This window comes from Notothenia rossii (genome assembly GCF_949606895.1).
Source record: "Notothenia rossii genome assembly, chromosome: 7".
NCBI classification, from domain to species: domain Eukaryota; kingdom Metazoa; phylum Chordata; class Actinopteri; order Perciformes; family Nototheniidae; genus Notothenia; species Notothenia rossii.
This window is the reverse complement of record NC_136905.1, coordinates 68,371,276-68,390,542: the sequence shown is the minus strand read 5'-3', so window position 1 is coordinate 68,390,542 and position 19,267 is coordinate 68,371,276. Positions and strand designations below refer to the sequence as shown.

The 19,267-nt window shown below is 39.5% G+C and overlaps 2 protein-coding genes across 3 annotated transcripts in view; both read left to right on the top strand.

The window, feature by feature from the left end:
- Nucleotides 1–8,683, top strand: part of LOC307013684 (latent-transforming growth factor beta-binding protein 2-like) — an 85,345-nt gene extending 76,662 nt beyond the window's left edge. For both annotated transcript variants that reach the window (XM_079641173.1, XM_079641174.1), the window contains 7 exons: nt 28–120; nt 488–616; nt 2,916–3,056; nt 3,471–3,644; nt 3,751–4,029; nt 4,718–4,867; nt 6,606–8,683. In XM_079641173.1, the coding sequence (XP_079497299.1) occupies nt 28–120; nt 488–616; nt 2,916–3,056; nt 3,471–3,644; nt 3,751–4,029; nt 4,718–4,867; nt 6,606–6,781 (1,142 nt within the window). In that variant the 3' untranslated portion in view covers nt 6,782–8,683. The remainder of the gene's footprint in view (nt 1–27; nt 121–487; nt 617–2,915; nt 3,057–3,470; nt 3,645–3,750; nt 4,030–4,717; nt 4,868–6,605) is intronic.
- A 1,114-nt stretch (nt 8,684–9,797) lies between these two features.
- Nucleotides 9,798–18,843, top strand: pomt2 (protein-O-mannosyltransferase 2). The gene is made up of 21 exons (XM_079640633.1): nt 9,798–10,632; nt 10,722–10,806; nt 10,892–10,996; nt 11,451–11,559; nt 11,763–11,871; nt 12,785–12,944; nt 13,039–13,145; nt 13,261–13,343; nt 13,641–13,750; nt 13,851–13,917; nt 14,012–14,072; nt 14,179–14,257; nt 14,724–14,875; nt 14,966–15,057; nt 15,154–15,230; nt 15,314–15,385; nt 15,483–15,542; nt 15,641–15,746; nt 15,846–15,986; nt 17,657–17,768; nt 18,104–18,843. Exons 1-21 carry the CDS (start codon nt 10,328–10,330, stop codon nt 18,207–18,209), a joined length of 2,298 nt encoding a protein of 765 aa, XP_079496759.1. The 5' UTR covers nt 9,798–10,327; the 3' UTR covers nt 18,210–18,843.
- Nucleotides 18,844–19,267: the final 424 nt, after the last annotated feature.

Genomic DNA, 19,267 nt, shown 5'->3' with positions numbered 1-19,267 from the left:
CTAATGAATCCAACTCCTATTTTCCAGATGATTTTAACCAGTTGTGCCCTCACGGCACTGGATTATTACCCCAGCCCTTGTCCTCTTCACAAAACCTGGGAGAACACCGCCCTTACATAGGTACGCGTAAATACTTACTCGTTTTAATGACATACCCAAGTTTTTATAGCTTCCCTTCTCACAACACTTTAAATTGGCACGCAAAGGTGCAATGTCAGCAGACCGTTTTAACCTACACCTGCATTACGTTTTAAATCCAGTTAGACAGACATAATGCCTCACCACATTTACGAGGCTGTCTCCACAGTAAGCCCAGGTTTAATGTGATCGTGCCTTAATACCTGACTAACTGCTGCAACCACAGTGTGTCTTCACACCTTATTACAAGAGGAGGGAATGACGTTTACAGCAGTGCCAATGTGTTGCCTGTTGTTACTTTTCATCTCGTTTATGTAATACCAAGGTGTGATTCTGTCTCGTCCCTCAGATGCAAATGAGTGCGAGATGTTTGGATCGGACATTTGTAAGAACGGACAATGTTTAAATCTATTTTCCACCTATACCTGCTACTGTCGCTCCGGATTCTACTATGACAACATCCGGCTTGAGTGCGTGGGTAAGGAGATCATCTTTTTTGACATTTGAAAACCAAATCCATATACATGAAGCTGCAACAAATAAACTGGAATGTCATTGTACAGGTATTAATCAAATTAAACTGTTTTCAAGATTGTTGGTCACCCATGTCTAATGCCAGTGTTTTAAATAAACGTTAGTGCGTTTAACCCACATGCTGTATCCTCAACCAGTAGGCCTATGCATTACAGTAATCCATTATTTTAGAAACATCTGATGTAGTGGCATTTCAATTAAAGGTCCCATGTCATGGCCATTTCTACTGATCATAGTTCCATTGTTGAGGTATACTAGAATAGATTTATACTGTGCAATTTTCCAAAATCACATTGGTTTCTCATACAGCATCTCTGTATAGTATGTTTATTCACTCTCTGTCCTAAATGGCTTGTTGGAGCTCCTGCCCCCCCCCTCCCTATGAGCCCAGTGGCTGTCTGCGAGACAGTGAAACCCAGCCAAAACCAGCCCTAACACACACACACATGCAGCCTGGCTGGGAGTTTGTGTGTGTGCTCACTGCTCACACACCGACTCACAGCCTTGCCGCGTGTGTGTGAGGAAGACTTAACCTAACGGCTCCGCGGACGTAACATAACGGATTGGTCCATTTGGGTATGGGCACGTCACTGCACCCAGGAAGAAAACAATGGAAAAAGATAAATCTCCAACGAGGCCTATATAGAGTGCCAAAGTGACGCTTCCTAAAACCCGGAAGTAAGCTGCGCATGGGTTCCTTCGACAAAAAAGCAATGCAATTTCTCCATAGGATTTTGGAAAATAGCTCGAAATAAGTTCTGTGGTTGACACACATTTAAGAGACGGATCACGTTTTGTTCAGTCGGATAATATCCACATGTCTACCCTGCTTTTATAATTTTCTAATAATCAATCTAATCGATAGATTTATGATTCGAAAATTGAATTTTTGTCGAAGGAACCGGAAGGAACCCATGCGCAGCTTACTTCCGGGTTTTAGGACGCGTCACTGTGGCACTCCGGCACACGTCCCAACTATCGTCTCCGTATACAGTCACAGCTGTGTGTCTGTATTCAGCAGGATGTTTGCTCGAGGCTTAGAGTAAAGTTGTTATATATATATATATAATACATATAATGGCACTGTTCTAGCGGTAAACACTTAAGAACTACAGTATGTGCTGTATCAGAAACAATGCGCGGCGTGTTTTTGGAGTAATATGCTGTGTGTTTACATTAGCAAGCATGCTAACACTCAAAGCTAGCCATGGAGCTAACGCTGTAGGCTGCTGGAGAGAATGTGTGTAACGTAATTTCCTTGTGGTAAACCCTGGAGAGAGAAAGGTATGAGCTCCATACTGTTTCAGAAATAATGCTTGGTTAGTGGTTAGGAGCATAACATGGCATTTAAAGGTAGGGTAGGTAAGAATGGAGAAACCAGCTCGAGTGCGCTAGAATTTGAAAGTACGCAGCCGAAGAAAATCTGCCTCTTCCTTCAGACCAGACTTCCTTACAGAGCTCCTCCTCCAACACACGCTCACATGACTAATGAGGGCACGAGATAAGTTTGTGCACGAGATGGAAGGCTGACAGGCAGGTAGGCCATCCAGTTATTTTAGCCAGGCCGGCTAAAATAATTGGTCGTGCTTTTTACAGCGCCACGGCTTCCGCAGATGAATTTTTTTTTTGTGTATTTATTGTCAAAACATTTAATGTATTCATTGCTATCGGGATGTTAAGAGCATTCCATGGAATATAACCAAAAGTCTCCCGGTAGCAGGGGAAAGCTGATTGACGCTACAAAGGGGCGTGGCTAGCAGCAGAATCAGCCTTTTTGAAACAGGGCTACAAAAGATGGGTATGAGCAGTATGAGGCATGGCTACAATGGGTGATCTGTTTGGTATTTTAAGCAAAAAACTTCACCGACATGTTTTGTATAGGTATGGCCCTACAATATATGTTTCCAATATAGCATAATGGGTCCACTTTAAGTAAGGTTTTGAATGAAGGACATAGAAGTGGAGTATTGTGCGCTGTTAGTACATTTACTCAATATTTCTCCTACCACTTGTTCAATTAGCCTGTCATGAGGACAAGGAAAGATTGCCTGGCTAAAATAGGAAAATAAAACTGTCAAAATCAAAACAAACTATGGCAGAATGAAAAATTAAATGTTCTTAATTTGTTCCATCAAGCGATTTATTTAAAATGTTGCATGTTGCGTCTCAATCATTTATAACCACTTTTGCATGATAATGTATTCATATTGTAATTCCTTTGTGCCTTACTTTGTTAATTTTAGATTACGATGAGTGTGGATTTGGGACCGCCTGTGAGAACGGAGCGTGTGTGAACACGGCTGGCTCTTTCAACTGTTTCTGCAGCCCTCCGTTAGTCCTGGACAGCACGAGGCGGCGCTGCATCGGCCTCAACACCACAGAAGGTGTGAAAACAGTTCAAAATGCTTACTTGCTTTTATTGATCCGGTAGTACTTAAATCAAATCAAATAAAGTTTTATTTATATAGCACATTTAAAAGCGATTTTTGGTCGAGGCAAAGTGCTGTACATGTAATAAAAACACATTACTACAATCACAATAAAAGACAATAATTGACAACAGAAATATAAAAAACAAAAACACAGGGAATAGTCAGGTGTCATACTCCGCTCTGACTAGAAGGCCAGAGAGAAGAAGTGAGTCTTTAGTGTAGATTTAAAAACCTTAACAAAGAGAAGATCTACAACGTGGTGGAATGATTGGATGCCTTATGTTTTTTTTTTCACTACCACCGAATAAAATGTTGGTGGTAAAAGAGCCATATGTATTTTATCTCCCTCCCTATTCTATCTCCCAGAAACCATTGACTCTGACCACGATGTGCACATGGATATTTGCTGGCAGCGTCTGGAGGGGGACAACGTATGCGCAAAGCCCCTGCAGGACCGCAGAACTACATACACTGAATGCTGCTGCCTGTTTGGCATCGCTTGGAGTGAACAGTGTGCCTTCTGTCCCCAAAAAGACTCTGGTGAGAAGCAATTTGCACATAAGAAAGTTTAATAGTTTCCGTTTTGATATCAACACATCATTGTTATCATCCAAAATATAACCCTCCCTGGTGCTGCTCTGTTCAGACGACTACGCAGTGATGTGCAACCTGCCTCGGGAAGGAGGAAGGGACAGTCTGCGAGAGCGGCCAGGGTATGAGTATGGTATGGAGGGGCCGGAGGATCCTGCGGAGCCTTTTGTTCCTCCGTACTGGGACAGTTATGGCGGCCCCTCAGGACCCTATGACATTCCAGAGGGAGTTCCTCTCTTCAATGACAACGACTACGGCGTGCAACAGCCACCCTCCCGTGTGCCCATTGCAAGACCACGGGAGCAGCAGCCACGGCCTTTGGACCCCTACGCTGGTGGGTTTACACACCCTGAGGTTTTCATCCCCTATGTGTAGCATTTAGTATAACATACACAGTAATATGCTGACTTTTCTAGTGCTATAAATAAATTATGAACTTCTGTTTGACAACCTTAACACACATTTCTCCCCTTAAGATGGGTAACCGCTGTCCAATGATGTCATTAAACTCATCAAGATGCAATAGAAAAATTACATGATTTTAGTATAATTTTGCATTCAAATGTTATTTTCTCTATACTATTGTTTTAACAATAGGCATATTCTGCTATACAAAGCTTTATGGTGATTTTCAACTCATTGTGTAGCCGTCTGCCACACCACTTTAGTGTTTTCGTCCACTCATCTCTGCATGTATAGCTATATTTAGTGAAAAAGCTCTGACACCCCACTGTGCATTACCTTCTACAGAACGCATCGCATTAGAAAGACAAGATTAGAGACCAGTTTAGGAACATAGCGGAACATTTAACTGCAGAACCAGATATTACCTTCAATACTTGGTAGAGAACTAAACGGGAGCTAATAGAAAGAGAATATTAAACCATTATTTGTCAGGTGGCCAGAAAACAACTCTAAATAAATGATATGGTTGCTAACTGCTCGATGTGTAAACAAGAGGTTCTATCTTAATAACAATATTTTTTATATGTGTTTCCTTCCATATTTCTGCGTCCAATCAGGGCGCTACGATGCCTTTGAGGGTCTCCGAGCGGAGGAGTGTGGAATCCTGAACGGCTGTGAAAATGGCCGCTGCGTTCGTGTGCGAGAAGGTTACACCTGCGACTGCTTTGACGGTTACGAACTTGACCTCAACAAGATGGCCTGTTTAGGTGAGTTATTTTCACGGCATCTTTGATATCTTTACTCAACGGACCACCCACATGTAGATTTCAAAGGGCAATTGTTCAGGGACTTTGTAGAATCAATAGTGAATCACAATTTGGTGTTGAATCTCCAAATCAAACCGCAGAGAGGTTCAGGTTAAAGCCTTCTGGAGCCGGGTCTCGGATTAATTTCAGTGAGGTAACCCTTCTTGCTGTAGTTCATCAAATTCAAGGAGACCTTTGAATTTAACAACCTTGCATTAGGTTCTGTTTTATAGGGAACTAATGAAAGCAGTGTACTTCTCAAAACCATCGTATGTACCCTTTGGCCAGAAATTCCCTAGTCACACTCTGCCAAGAATAAGGAGTCCTTGAATCTCAGCCACTTGGTGTATTACACGAGATACTATATCTTTTAAGTGTACTGTGTTTGTTTTGTGAGAAAGTGAGACCGTCTTGTTGTAATGAAGTGATTACAATATTCTGTCTGCGTACAAGTTTATCAGCTCCAAGGCCAGACGTTTTCCTGAGGAAAGTGATTGATTCCCAACCAGTGGAAACATGTGGGATCTGTGCAACTCGTGCCATGCTTCCTTTTATAAATATCACCATGAGCATTTCCCCCTAGCAGAACATGACATAAACAGAAGGAGGGTCATTTGAGATGGACTGCTGTGAAATGACAAATCAGACCTCCCGTGTTGAAAAAGGGAAAGAAAAATCTGCCGAAAGCCAAAAAGAAACATAATCCAGTGCATTGTTAATTTTACCGTCATTCTTAACTGCTCTGCGCTCAAGTGCTCCAATCCAGCCGACACGCAACATGACGGCATGTTTGATTAAAGATATACAAGATGAGATATTATGCAACATATCATACTTCAAATGTGATTTTTTTATGATTGTAATTTAAACAACCTTGTTTAATGTTAACAAGATTGCATACCATTTCATCCATCTGACCCCCAGGCCAGGAGCTGAGGAACTGTACAGAGGGCCCAACCAACGATCATTTTTTATTAGCAATGAACTGACAATCATTTGTTCAACTGATAATTTGGTTATGATATCGCCTTGTTTAATCTGAACCACAGTTTAAAACTGCACAATATCAAATGAACTAATGTAAAATGAAGATCAGCAGCAAATCCCTGAATTTGAGAAGCTGAAACCAGATGTTTGACATTTGATTTAGACATTAATTTTTGGTGATTAATGGATCATCAAAAAAGTAAAAGATTCAACCAACCTATGCAGCTCACAGATTACAGACACAGGCGCCATTTCTGCTGATGGGCCCGTAATTAACCGTCTGCAAAAACCATAACCTACATTGGAAAGTAATTATCACTGCCACTAAAACTGTTTTTTCTTAAGTTAGAAAATGAAAGGTTGAAAGGAAGGAAGGAAGGAGGAGAGAAGGAAGAAAGGAAGAAAGGAGAGAAGGAAGGAAGAAAGTAGGAAAAGGAAGGAAGGAAATAGGATAGAAAGAAAGGAAGGAAGAAAGGAGAGAATGAAGTAAGGAATGAAGGATAGAAAGAAGGAAGAACAAAAAGACACATTTTTTATAAGAACAAGACAGACAGAACGGCTGACAGAACTGAATTCAAAAGTATGAATTACTTTGACGTTCCAGCCTCCCATTCCTCATATACCCATAAGGCCACTCAGCAGCAGATGTGGCGCAGGCAGCTGTTTCAGCTGTGAAATCTCTGTGCTGACCTCATGTCTCCTCTTCCTGCAGACATAAACGAGTGTGAGGACATCAGTGACAAGGTGCCCTTGTGTCAGAACGGGCTGTGCAGCAACACAGAGGGCTCGTACAAGTGCACCTGTCTGAGCGGCTTCTTGGCCTCCGCAGAGCCGCACAGATGCATCCCAGAGATCCCAGCGTCTGGGCTTCTGGAGACAGGAAACTGAGACAGACTGCTCACTCAAAGATCACCTTACACCCCTCTGCCCTTTTCCCCAGGGCCCTGGCACTAAACCTCCAACAGTAACGCTTAGACGTCCAAACTCATTTCCCTACACACACAAACACACACACTCGCATTCAGCACAGAACACATTCATATCCCCCTCACACACATCCAACAGGAGCAGGAATTGTGCAGTGAATGTATAACATGGGATTTAGTATTCACCAGATATCCATTTGCCTTAAAGGGATTTTGTGGACTGATCTATTTTTATTCAGTAACCCCAGGCAGTTTGATATGCAGATATATTTTCCACATTATTTTCTCTGTCACTTTCTTTTGTTGTGTTATTTATTTCATTTACATGACGGGCCTCTGCAAACTAAGAAAGTGACCTTTTTCAGTGGGCATACATGGATTTCTCTTTTTGTATTTGTCTCACCTCAGAGACAGAGTGGGGAGATAATAAATGTGTTTATAAAAGAAGGAATGTTAGAGAGAATCAGCCACTCATAAATCAGCTTGAGCCTCACCATCAAACCTCACACCAGTTTTCTCACTCATTGTAATTAGCATCGACCTTGGACTAAATGGACGCCAGGGTTGATAGACATCTGAAATTAAAGGAAAGAACCACCTTTCTCTTCTTCAAGATTAACCACGAGCTGAAGAATCTCTGGACCCAGAAGTGAGGAGTGAACACAGCCAAACTACACATTCAAAACGTCAGCCTTTAAGTGGACCTGGAAAGACTGTAGATGTATATGATGATCTATGTAATGTTTAAAAAAAAAGGTGCAATAGGTATAACCTGCCTTCCTCTGTTTAACACCCTTTTTATGATCTTAATACCAGCAATGAAGTAGGAAAACATGGACTCGTTTGCTGATCCCATTTTATTTTTAACAGTATTAACTTGTTTTATACAGTATGTCTGTGAAAACCATATGTACCATGACCTATAGGCTACATTCTAGCCTTAAACCACAGGAAGGTAAGTTAGTTAAAATTATCCACAAATATCACAGCTTGAAGTGAAAGTTTTATGAACCAGGGTCACACATCAGACCATTCCCACGTGTGCATCTCGAATGCATGTAAAGACACAGGCTTTGTTGGAGAGGTTTGGTATATTTTGTACAGATCTAGTACTATGTATTATTTTTGTTACATATTCTCTTAATGCATTATAGCACAACCAATATTTTGTTTGACATAAAACGTAAAAATATAAGAAAAATCTGGCATTATAGCTTTGTAGATTTATACATGTCTGTAAAAATGTTTTTTTGTTTTTTTTTATGTATGAGGAGAGTGGCTGACACTGTACCAGAGGAACTGTGTGTATACCCTGCCCTGTGGAGCAGACAATGAAATATATTTTTTTGGAAGTGGCAGCACTGTTCTAAAAGACATTTTGTCTCTTCAAGTTCATTACAAAGACAATGCTTTTGAAATGCAAGCACCAACTCCTGTGCGTCACAACTCACATTTATGGCTAAATATTAGTAATTGTGAACATTATTTCTTTTAGTCTCCGTTTGACCCTTATGTCATGAATGTATCATAGGCAGTACCATGTGGTTTCTGAACTCCCACTTATACCTTTTTGTGTTTTATATTCAGGTTTAGAATATTTGTCTAATGGACTAAACTTCTTCCAGCAGTGCAGAAACATAAAAGTCGGACTCCAACATGGAGAAGGACTAAAGTTGATTATACTCTTAACATGCATTTGTAACCTATAAACCTAGAGTTGTACAAATGTCTCCACTTGATGTCCACTTTTCTGTGCTGTATTCATCAGCTAACCCGGATCGGAAGTCTAACATTTAGGTCAAAGTTGGAATATTTAAAGCCTTTCAAAACTGCAAATAACTTGCAATAAATGTCTTGTTTTAAAGCTGTGGTCATTGGAAATGTATGCTCATTCATTTTGTTTACCTCTTGACTGTAATCACTATCAGTCATCAAAATAAAAACTTTAAAAATATATAAATCTCTTTGAAAATTTACTTTGACAAATGGGAAAAAACACACCATGCTTTTGCCATGTGTTTGAAATGTATATTAACATTGAACATTTTTGCTGCCAGTGAAGTTTATTTCTACCAAAACAATAACAGTAAGTTTGTCAGTTGTAGTAACTTTTAACGTGGGAGGTAACAAGTCAGATGTGTGTGTTTGGCAGCGAAAATAGATGTATTCAGATCCTTTACTGGAGTAAAAGTAGTAATACAACAAAGTAAAAAAACAATTTACAAGTAAAAATTAATGAATTGTTACTTCGTACCGTACTTTAAGTTATCGAAAGTATTTAATATGCAGAAAAAACGATACAAGATTTTTACATCAGTAAATACTATTATTATTGGATTATCAAATCATTGTTTTTGAATTAATTGGCATAAGCAACATTGTAATGGTACAGGTAGTTAAGGCATAACTAACTTTACCTAATTCATACACTTTTTGGCAGTTTAATTTATCATAATGTGACCCTTCATGTTATATCCGTATTTGTTTTGAGTGTAAAAAGATAATCTAAAATGCTGCTATAAGCTGCCAAATAAATGAAGAGCCGAGAGCAATATTATCTTATAATTCCTCTGAAATGCAGTTAAATTGTAGCATTAAGAAGCACAACATTTAAATTGTATATACAGAAAACTTGAGCAAAAGCACTCATTTTAAACTATTTACCAGTATTTTTAAGGTATTTGACTACAGATACAGTATGAACCCAGTCTAGATAAAGTTAGAACTTGGGAGAGGGAATGCCAGGTGGATTACATTCTACACAACAGAAGAGAGAGAAACAAGTTAGTTTCATAAAGCATCTTTGTTAGTATTACAAATTATGTATTATACTATATCGCCCTCTTGTGGCCAAATAGCACTGCACACCACTACTTTTCCATCTCTACCATAATAATTCCCCCATTGGTTAAACGGGGACGAGAAGATATTCCAGATGGATTCTGGGTAAATGTGTTTACACCTCACCCACCAAGTCAACCTAAATTACGCAGTGGAATACATTTCCCAGAAACCACCTCGCTTAATACGTGTTTGAGTCGAACTGCAACCTCCCGTGCTATCGCTGTGTTGCTAATGTAAATCTTTTAACTGTTTGAGCCGATAGAGACCTTTAACAATGATCATATTTTTTTGTGAGGAATGCCGACATTTAGCCATTGGACACTTGGTTAGCAAGCTAGGATAAGTATGATTTTATCGTTAAAATTGTATCAATAGCCTGGCTACACTGTAACAAAAATAGTATGTGTGATCATTTGTTGACTAGGAAAGGTGAGACATTCTCTGTCAATATCGCCTTTTTTATTACGTTGCAATGTTGACGACTCACACCTGTTACTCAAGTATTACATCTTGCTAAAAACTAGCTATGCTCAATTTAGATATTAGTCCCAGACAATACAGTTCATCCAGATATCAACTTTAGCTATTTAAATATACTGGTGGGAAGTGGACTCTCCCGGTCTGGAAGGGGATCTGGTCCATTTATTACAGGTTGCCTTTCCTCATGGCAAAAGAAGAATGCATAACACAATGGAACAAAACAGGGGACACTTCAACACTACGAAACAGGAAAATATGTCTCACCTCAGAAAAGACTCTCCAAGCCCCATCCACCTCTTTGTCAAAAGACAAACACAGTCACACTGCTGGACATTTGTCAGAAAATGACACCCAGTCTTCAAATGGTGCTCAGTTTTCCACCAGAGGAAATCTCAGTAAGGATCCTCCAAGCAGGGTGCTGCTGATGTTGCTGGTGGGGCTGTCTTTCTCCACACGCCTCTACAAGATAACAGAGCCCCCTCATGTATGGTGAGTTAAAGTCATGCATGTAGCCTACAAAGATTAAGTAGGATCATAATTTGCAATGTTTAAAACACTGACTCATTTTGGTGTTTCAGCTGGGATGAGACACACTTTGGAAAGATGGGGAGCTACTACATCAACAGGACCTTCTTTTTTGACGTCCATCCTCCTCTTGGAAAGGTGGGATGAGATCTTATCCCTTTTGTATAGCGTCTTCTGGAAAACGTCTTTATTATGATTATTGATCTCCATTAATGTGTTGCAGATGCTGATTGGTCTTGCTGGGTACATGACCGGTTATGATGGCTCCTTTCCTTTCATAAAGCCTGGAGATAAATATGATCATCACAACTACTGGGGGATGAGAGGGGTATGTTTCTTTCAACACAAGCAAAGCTGCTTTTGTCTCATCGATTAAGAAGGATATTGAATGTATTCATATTGTTTTGTCCCAATTTTAAAAGGACAAGCCATTAAAGGTATGGGTAGGTAAGAATGGAGAAACCAGCTCGAGTGCGCTATAATTTGAAACTACACAGCCGAAACTTCCTTACAGAGCCCATCCTCCAACACACACGAACGTGCACATGACCAATGAGGGCACAAGATAAGTTTGTGCTGTGATGATTGGTCGTGCTTTTTACAGCGCCACGGCTTCCACATATTCATTTTTTTAATGTATTTATTGTCAAAGCATTTCATGTATTCATTGCTATCGGGATGTTAAGAGCATTCCATGGAATATAACAAAAGTGTTTCTGAAGTGAATGACTTACCCCACCTTTAAGGCTGCTTATTTGTGTGTTCTCCCCCCTGCTTTACAGTTCTGTGCCGTGCTTGGCTCCTGTCTCCCAATCTTTGCCTACCTCATAGTGCTGGAGTTGTCTCAGTCTCAAACTGCTGCCCTCATCACTGCCACCTTGCTCATATTTGGTGAGTAATCTCCTTGTTTAAAAGGTTTGCACAAATTCAAAACATGTTAAAGTTGCAATTGACTGACCGTCAAGCTGTTTATAAACAGTTTCTTTGGACACATGAAGAGTATGGTGTGTACCTTACGGGCATTTATTTTAAATTCAAATTACGCTGTTCGAATAAGGAGAATGAATTTGTGATTAATTTACTGCTTTCTACAGACACTGGCTCTATCACCATTTCCCAGTACATCCTGTTAGACCCTATACTCTTGTTCTTCATCATGGCAGCAGTGCTGAGCATGGTCAAGTTCAACCAGCAGAGATACAGGTAGGACACCACTCAGACTTTGTATTTAGCTTATTTTCAATCTAGTCTTATGCAATGCAGTGGTGAAACTATGTCAGTAGTCCATTAATCAATTAGTTGGCACACAGTAAAATCAACAATGATTCCACTGTCTTTCAGGTACAAATGCAATGCTTGTGATAACTTTTTTAACCTATATCAAATCATTTAAATTCAAAACTGCTTACTTTTTTGGCATACAAATAGAAACGACCTGTTGTGGACTTGTGTTTTGTTATAAAATATGGACAATTGTCTTTATTGAGGAGAATGTCTTTACCAACTGGTTACAATAACTATCTTTTTGTCGCTGCTTTTTATTGAACTATTTATATCTTAGACTGCACTGTAACTTTCATCCATGTATTTTTTCTTTTAATGTTTATTTTATTAACTTTTCTTTTTAATGACTGATTTTAAATGCCATTTTCTTAATATCTTTCATTTTTTGTAAAGCTCTTTGAATTTGTCTTGTGTTGAAAAGTGCTGTATAAATAAACTTGCCTTGCCTTGCCTTACTAAAGCAACACAGAATCAAATCTAGTTTGAGTTTTAGTTTAGGTTTTCATGGCCAAGGAATTTGCTTTCGTATTTTAATGTAAAACATTAAAATAGTGAGAAAACAGTAAAATAGTGAATAAGGAAATCTCAGATTAGGAGAAAACTATAATACAAATACTTGACATATAGTCGAAATAACTGATGCAGATTTTAAGAAGTTGTCACTTGTGCAGGAATGTGCAAAATTGTCCAAGGAATATGCAAAGGTTCACAGTATGAAGTCTGTATACGTATATGAGATGCATCTTAAAACAATATAGTAATGTGTCCTCATGTTTTTCCAGTTGTAAGCAGTACATTGATTTTGTTCCTGCTTGCTTGCTGTTGTTCTTAGGCCCTTTGCTGCCTCCTGGTGGCTGTGGTTGGTACTGACGGGTGTAAACCTTGCTGGGGCATTAGGGGTGAAGTTTGTGGGTCTGTTTGTCATTCTGTTGGTGGGACTGAACACAATCTGGGACCTCTGGAGAATTCTGGGAGACCTGAGCCTCTCACTGGTAAACAGCAGAATATTCTGAATGGTACTGTTACAGATATTGTAGATGAGCAGCACCTGAGGTTTGACTGTTTTTGTTTATTTCCTGGCTCCAGGTTGAAATTGCAAAGCACTTCCTGGCTCGGGTTGTTGGTCTCATCCTGTTTCCACTTTTCCTCTACGTTACAATATTTGCAATCCACTTTGTTGTGTTGAACAAAAGGTGCGTCTGATCTGTTAAACTATAGATACAGATTGATATTACCCCTCACCTCACACTCAATAGTGCTCAGTATCTACGTTGTTGAGGTCATCATGATTTTGTTTTCTGTCACCAGTGGACCAGGAGATGGTTTCTTCAGTTCAGCCTTTCAGTCCCGACTGATCGGGAACAATCTACACAACGCATCCATGCCTGAGTGTGAGTCCTAAACACACCTTTGAATAAAAGCACATTATGTTGTTTGTTATGTTTGCTGTGTTTACTAAGACACAAATCAAACAATGAAAAGGGGGTTAAAGAAATGTAGGCTTTCCCTTAGTAATGTTAACAAGCAGACTGATGTGTGTGCTTACATTTTGCTGTCTTCACAAAGTGACTATTCTTTATGCTCCGTTCCTTGTGTTGATGGCTCTTTGAAGCCTAAAATTATGATTAATTAAAATGTGTTAGTTTCTTTTGTTTTGTAACAATGTGGATGTTGTTCTCCTTGTATAGACCTGGCATTTGGCTCCACCATCACAATTAAAAACCTCCGGATTGCTGGAGGATATCTGCACTCTCATTGGCACTTATACCCAGAGGGAGTGGGATCAAAGCAGCAGCAGGTCAGGCTACAGTGTGAAACATTATCAAATATAATTATAACTAGCTATTTCCTTTTATAGTTATTGTAAATAAAAAGTTTTCCCTCCCATGTCCTTACAGGTGACAGCCTACCTCCATAAAGACTACAACAACTTGTGGCTCGTTCACAGACCGGATGAAAATGAATGTGAGCACATGGGGTTGATTTACTGATACCAATAGCATGTATTTAAGCCATAAGGAAGCAATGTATCAGCGTCTTATTGTTTGTCTCTATTAAGCTCAATCTGGGACACCTGACCTGGTTCGTCATGGAGACATCATTAGACTCGAGCACGTAGAGTACGTACAATGACTCCACAAAGCAGTACAATGAAACCTATTGTTAATTGTCCATCGATTTGAATCCAATGTCATTCTTATCCAAATAATGTGCGTGTTTTTACAGAACAACCCGTAACCTTCACAGTCACCTCCATGAGGCCCCTCTGACCAAGAAACACTTCCAGGTTACAGGATATGGCATTGTGAGTACACCCATAACATTACTTCTTTTCACCTTACGGCTCTTTACATTTGAAGGGTGACATGTAAGAAGACCTCAGGGTGAAGTTTTCTTTTTTGATGCCAAACAGTTAATGGCCTTAGATTCAAGATTCAAGGCTTTGAATGTGCACAGGAGCCACAGTGTAGACATGGCAATGAAAAAAGTCACAGGTTCCTCCAATAATGCAACATGAATATATATAAGACATAAAACAAATACAATTATGAAAAGCACACAACGAAGTAAGCAAACACTGAAATAAACCGAAAAATAGGCAGAGTTGGAGAGGAGCCAAAGACACGGCAGCCATCATCACCGGCACCATCTTATCATCATCATTATTATAGTGCATTAAAGCGTATTACATTCTAATTGCATGCCATTATATGCCGTATTTGTATGTCCTCAAGTCTAAAAACACATCATCACCTTTGGCCTCTTTTTAGAATGGCACGGGTGACAAAAACGACCTGTGGCAGGTGGAGGTGTGTGGAGGCCGTAAGGGGGACCTGGTGAAGGTGCTGCGTAGCAAAGTGCGCTTCCTGCACCGAGCTACCGGCTGTGTGCTTTACTCCTCTGGAAAGACTCTCCCAAAGTGGTAAAAAAAAAGTTTAGACTGCTCCTCCTTTTCTATTCAAGATGCGTCATGTGTATAGACAGTCAAGGACACCATTTTCCTTCTGTTCAGGGGCTGGGAACAGGTGGAGGTGACCTGTAGTCCCTACTTAAAGGAGACTCCCAGCTCTCAGTGGAACATTGAAGATCATATCAACCCCAGCTGTAAGAAAAACATACAATTCTTTGTACTCCTATGATCTTTTCTACTCTTCATGATGTTAAACACTAATCAACGTAATCCTTTTCCCCCTCTTTCAGTGCCCAACATTAGTTTGTCTGTGCTGAAGCCCCATTTCCTGGAGATCTTACTGGAGTCCCACATTGTGATGATAAGAGTAAGAAACGGTGACAATCCGTCAGTGCGGTATGATTTTAATCAGAGACACTTTATTGACATAAAATGTGTCTTTTTTTCTAGGGTAACAGTGGCCTGAAACCCAAAGACAATGAGATGAACTCAAAACCCTGGCATTGGCCAGTCAACTATCAGGTGCGTTGAGTAATCTAGGGGTCAAATGTACATTTTTGGAAAACGTTAAAGCTTAATAAAATTAAAATACAAATGTTCTCGGTTCATTTCTGTAAAGGGTCTGAGGTTTTCTGGAGTGAATGACACAGAGTATCGTGTTTACCTGCTGGGGAACCCCGTAAGTCCATCTTAAACATGCCCCATCTTTTTCTGTTGTCACTCTTCCCTTAGAAAAACATGTTAATACACTCATGATTTTATACTTTTTTCTTTTAGGTGGTTTGGTGGATACATTTGGCTAGTTTGGGATTGTATCCTATCATGTCGGCAGTGGCAGCTATAGCCCTCAAAAGAGGTTTCTCATTGAGCCAAAAAAGAATAGGTATGATAATGGCCAGAAATACAGATACGTGGTAACTGAAGCATTTAAAAGCAAATATATGTGACAAATAATTGGTGTGTTCTCCACATTGTGTTTCAGAGCATTCTCATGTTCTCATGAGAGAAGGAGGACTGCTGTTCCTCGCCTGGCTGCTGCACTATGCACCTTTCTATACGATGGGCCGTATCCTCTACTACCACCATTACTTCCCTGCAATGCTCTTCAGTAGCATGCTCACAGGTACCATTCATACTTTATTTTAGCTTCCTCCATTATATAGAACAAGAGGTTAGGGCCGCCCCTGGCTAACTTGGGGCCCCAAGCGATATTGTGGGATGAGGCCCCAACCGACAGGAGTGAAAACATTTTTTTGGAAACAAAGTAGGCCACTTTGCAAATATAATTCCTGTTTATTATTATTATCAACACAGTTACTTTTTTATACAGTGAGGTAAATGTGCATGTATGTTGTTCAGTATGCGTTTACAGGTGAATACGTCTGCGTTTCCTGCCAAATACTAGCCTCAAAAAGATTAAAATATAATTAATGCAAATAAACTACTTCTACTAATAATAATAATCATAATCAATTCAATAATAAATACCATATTATTTTATTATAATATAGTTGTAATATAGTCAGGACAAAACATGCTTATGACATGCTCAAGAACTGATATTTCTTAAATCTGTATTCAAATGTAGTTCCCTCTGTCAGCAATGTATCAACAACTACAGACACATTTCCATCAGTAATTCTCTGTGTTGTGGTTGACATGATGATGACTGTTAGGAGTTAAGGGGGGAGGCTGAGCATCACCATGAAATGTGCAAATTGAGATAAAAATGAATAAAAGGGGAAAAAATGCTCCATGTTTTTTAGGCCGTTAACCTTAACTGTTATGTAAGCCAAGTAGACAGACAGTTTATCACTCTTCCTCCTGTACATTAGCAGATAAAAGGCATAACATACTTGAATGAACGTTAAATAAAGAATGCTGGAAATAACTGCATCTCCTAGGGCCTATATGCTATGCAGAGACTGCCTTCTTCATGTCGTGAATTGCAGCTGATGTTTTAATATGGCAATTTGACTTACAGTATACAACATTCGCAAGTTGCACATTTGACTCATACAATAACCCACCTTCGAGTGATGCTCTAGTTTCTTCATGTTTGGTTTTTTTTCCCTCTTGCTTGCGCCGGACTGAAACTTTATTTTCACCGACATCTCTTCACCTGCACTAGTGGCCGTATCAAAGCCGTGATTGGTCAGATGTCGATTCATTGCAACGGTGTCGGGTTATAGACGTGCTCCCCTTGTCACCTCTCACTCTCGCGGGGGGTGCGCGGAGAACTGAGCGGAGAACTGAGCCGAGAACTGCGCACAGCAGCTGAGGCCCTCTGGGCGGGGCCCCCTGCGCAAGGCGGGGCCCCATGCAGCCTGCATGATTGGCCTGTAGGGAAGGGCGGTCCTGCAAGAGGTGTTTTTAGGGAGCGAGGAGGGAGAGATGTAAGGCAAAGATAGATCCACTTGGACTTTGGGACACTTTGGGAGTTTAAAGACTGACCACGTAAAACACATTTCTGGCCATACCTCTTGAATAAATACTCTTATTATAGCAATAAATTAATGACAATAATTTTGGACGGAAAAAGATTGTGAGTTTCTTTTTTTACACATACAGTATGATTGATCAATTGTGATTTAACGTCCATAAATTGGCTCAGATATTATTGCAAAAAAAAACTACATTTCACTCCAGAACTTAGAATCATAAGGTTTATGACCGAGTTTTATCCGATGTGGGCCCACACTTTCAGACTTTCAAAGACCCTTGATTAATGTTGTCATGATGTCACCGTCATGTTGGTCCGAGGGTTAAAAGCATTGTGTTTGTTTTTCACAGGAATTACATTTGACATTCTGTTGAAAAGCACTGACCTTCTAATTCGCCGGCCTTATTGTGATTGGCTGCAGAGACTCGGGCAGATGGTTCTTCTCTTCAGTATTCTTTACAGGTGAGATGAATATAGAGAAACTTCATAATCAGATGAGATTCAGTCTGTGATGTCAATGCATTTAACCAGGTTTCTTGTGATTAAATACTGAACAAAAATATAAACAAAACATATTTTGTTTTTTAAAATCAAGAGATCGATGGGAAGATCTATACCAGTCTCATATTTTTCTTTTAAGGCTAAAGCTACAGCCAGCAAGTGTTTAGCTTAGCACAAAGATTAGAAGCTAGGAAAACAGCAAGCTAGGTTTAGATTACCTCATAACCTTTTTTTAATTTGTTACGATCGCTTGTTTGACTTTGTATAAATCCTTTTAATCAATCTCTTTGCTTCAGTTTCTACCTGTTTCATCCGCTCTCCTACGGCATGAAGGGTCCTCTGGCACACGAGCCAGGCAGCGCCATGGCCGGCCTGAAGTGGATGGACTCCTGGGAGTTCTAGTCAGCTTTGCACGAAGAAGACAGATTTTATTTTAATGTAGAACTGGTCTGACTATGAGGGACTTCTGGTCTTATTTTACATAATGTACTGACTGCACACACTACCATAGAATCTCTACCAATTCATGTATTATTGAGTGTCAGAACATTTCTTATTGTTGAGTATTAAAGCATGTCATGTGTAAAGAGTGCTTTATGAGAATGATCTGAATCAGTGCAATATAAATGCCAGAGTGTTGTGAAGTATTTAGGAATACAGATCTAGACAATAATGTTCACCAAGCTGCCTTAACTAACTCCACATCTCATATCTTGGACTTAAAGAAATACAATGTGCGTACTGTATGTCACAATAAGCTCAAGTGCCTGTAAGGAGCTAGTAAAATAACTCTAAAAACGTTTCAAATGCTGCATCTCAGTGTTGGTGACTTTTAACGAAACACTGTTTGGTACGTAGTTATAGGCTATCGGAGACTGTATTTTGTTTGTGTTTATCTTGATCGTAGTGCCCAGTATTTTTGAATTGTATTTAGCGATCAGTGCTATCAAGTACTTGTTTCTGTTTTTACTTTGTAAAACTACTAGTGACTCGTGTCACATTTCAGTATGATGAATAAACTGTGATATTCTTGTAATCTGTGGTTACTTTGGTTCATACACTATCGACAAAAAAGAAACTGCTCCAAATGTGTTTGTTTTTTCTCCAGACTAGATTATGATGACTTTTTGTTACTATTATACTTTTTGATTGTTATATTTTATTTAATCTCTCCCAAAAAATGGCTAAGATATTCAGGAATAATGAGTATCATTATCACAAGATATGTCACAAATAAATACATGAAATCATTGCTTATAGCAATGTACAATTGCAATGGCTCTTTAAAATAACCCAAGACAGACTTAAAACAAAAATAAGACCAACTCTGATCTGAACTCTTTTATCAGTTTGTCTGTGATCATGTATATGCGATCATGAATACCATTACTAATTAGTCCTTGAAATGTAATAACTTCCAAGATGTATACATTCCTGCTTACAGTCTAATTCTCAAAAAC

Bases quoted from the DNA above. Each gene is read 5' to 3' on its own strand.
- pomt2 (XM_079640633.1), top strand. From the start codon at position 10,328: ATGGCAAAAGAAGAATGCATAACACAATGGAACAAAACAGGGGACACT. The intron at 15,231-15,313 runs GTAAGAAACGGT...CTTTTTTTCTAG, and splicing joins CCCACATTGTGATGATAAGA to GGTAACAGTGGCCTGAAACC. The intron at 15,543-15,640 runs GTAAGTCCATCT...TTTTTCTTTTAG, and splicing joins TTTACCTGCTGGGGAACCCC to GTGGTTTGGTGGATACATTT.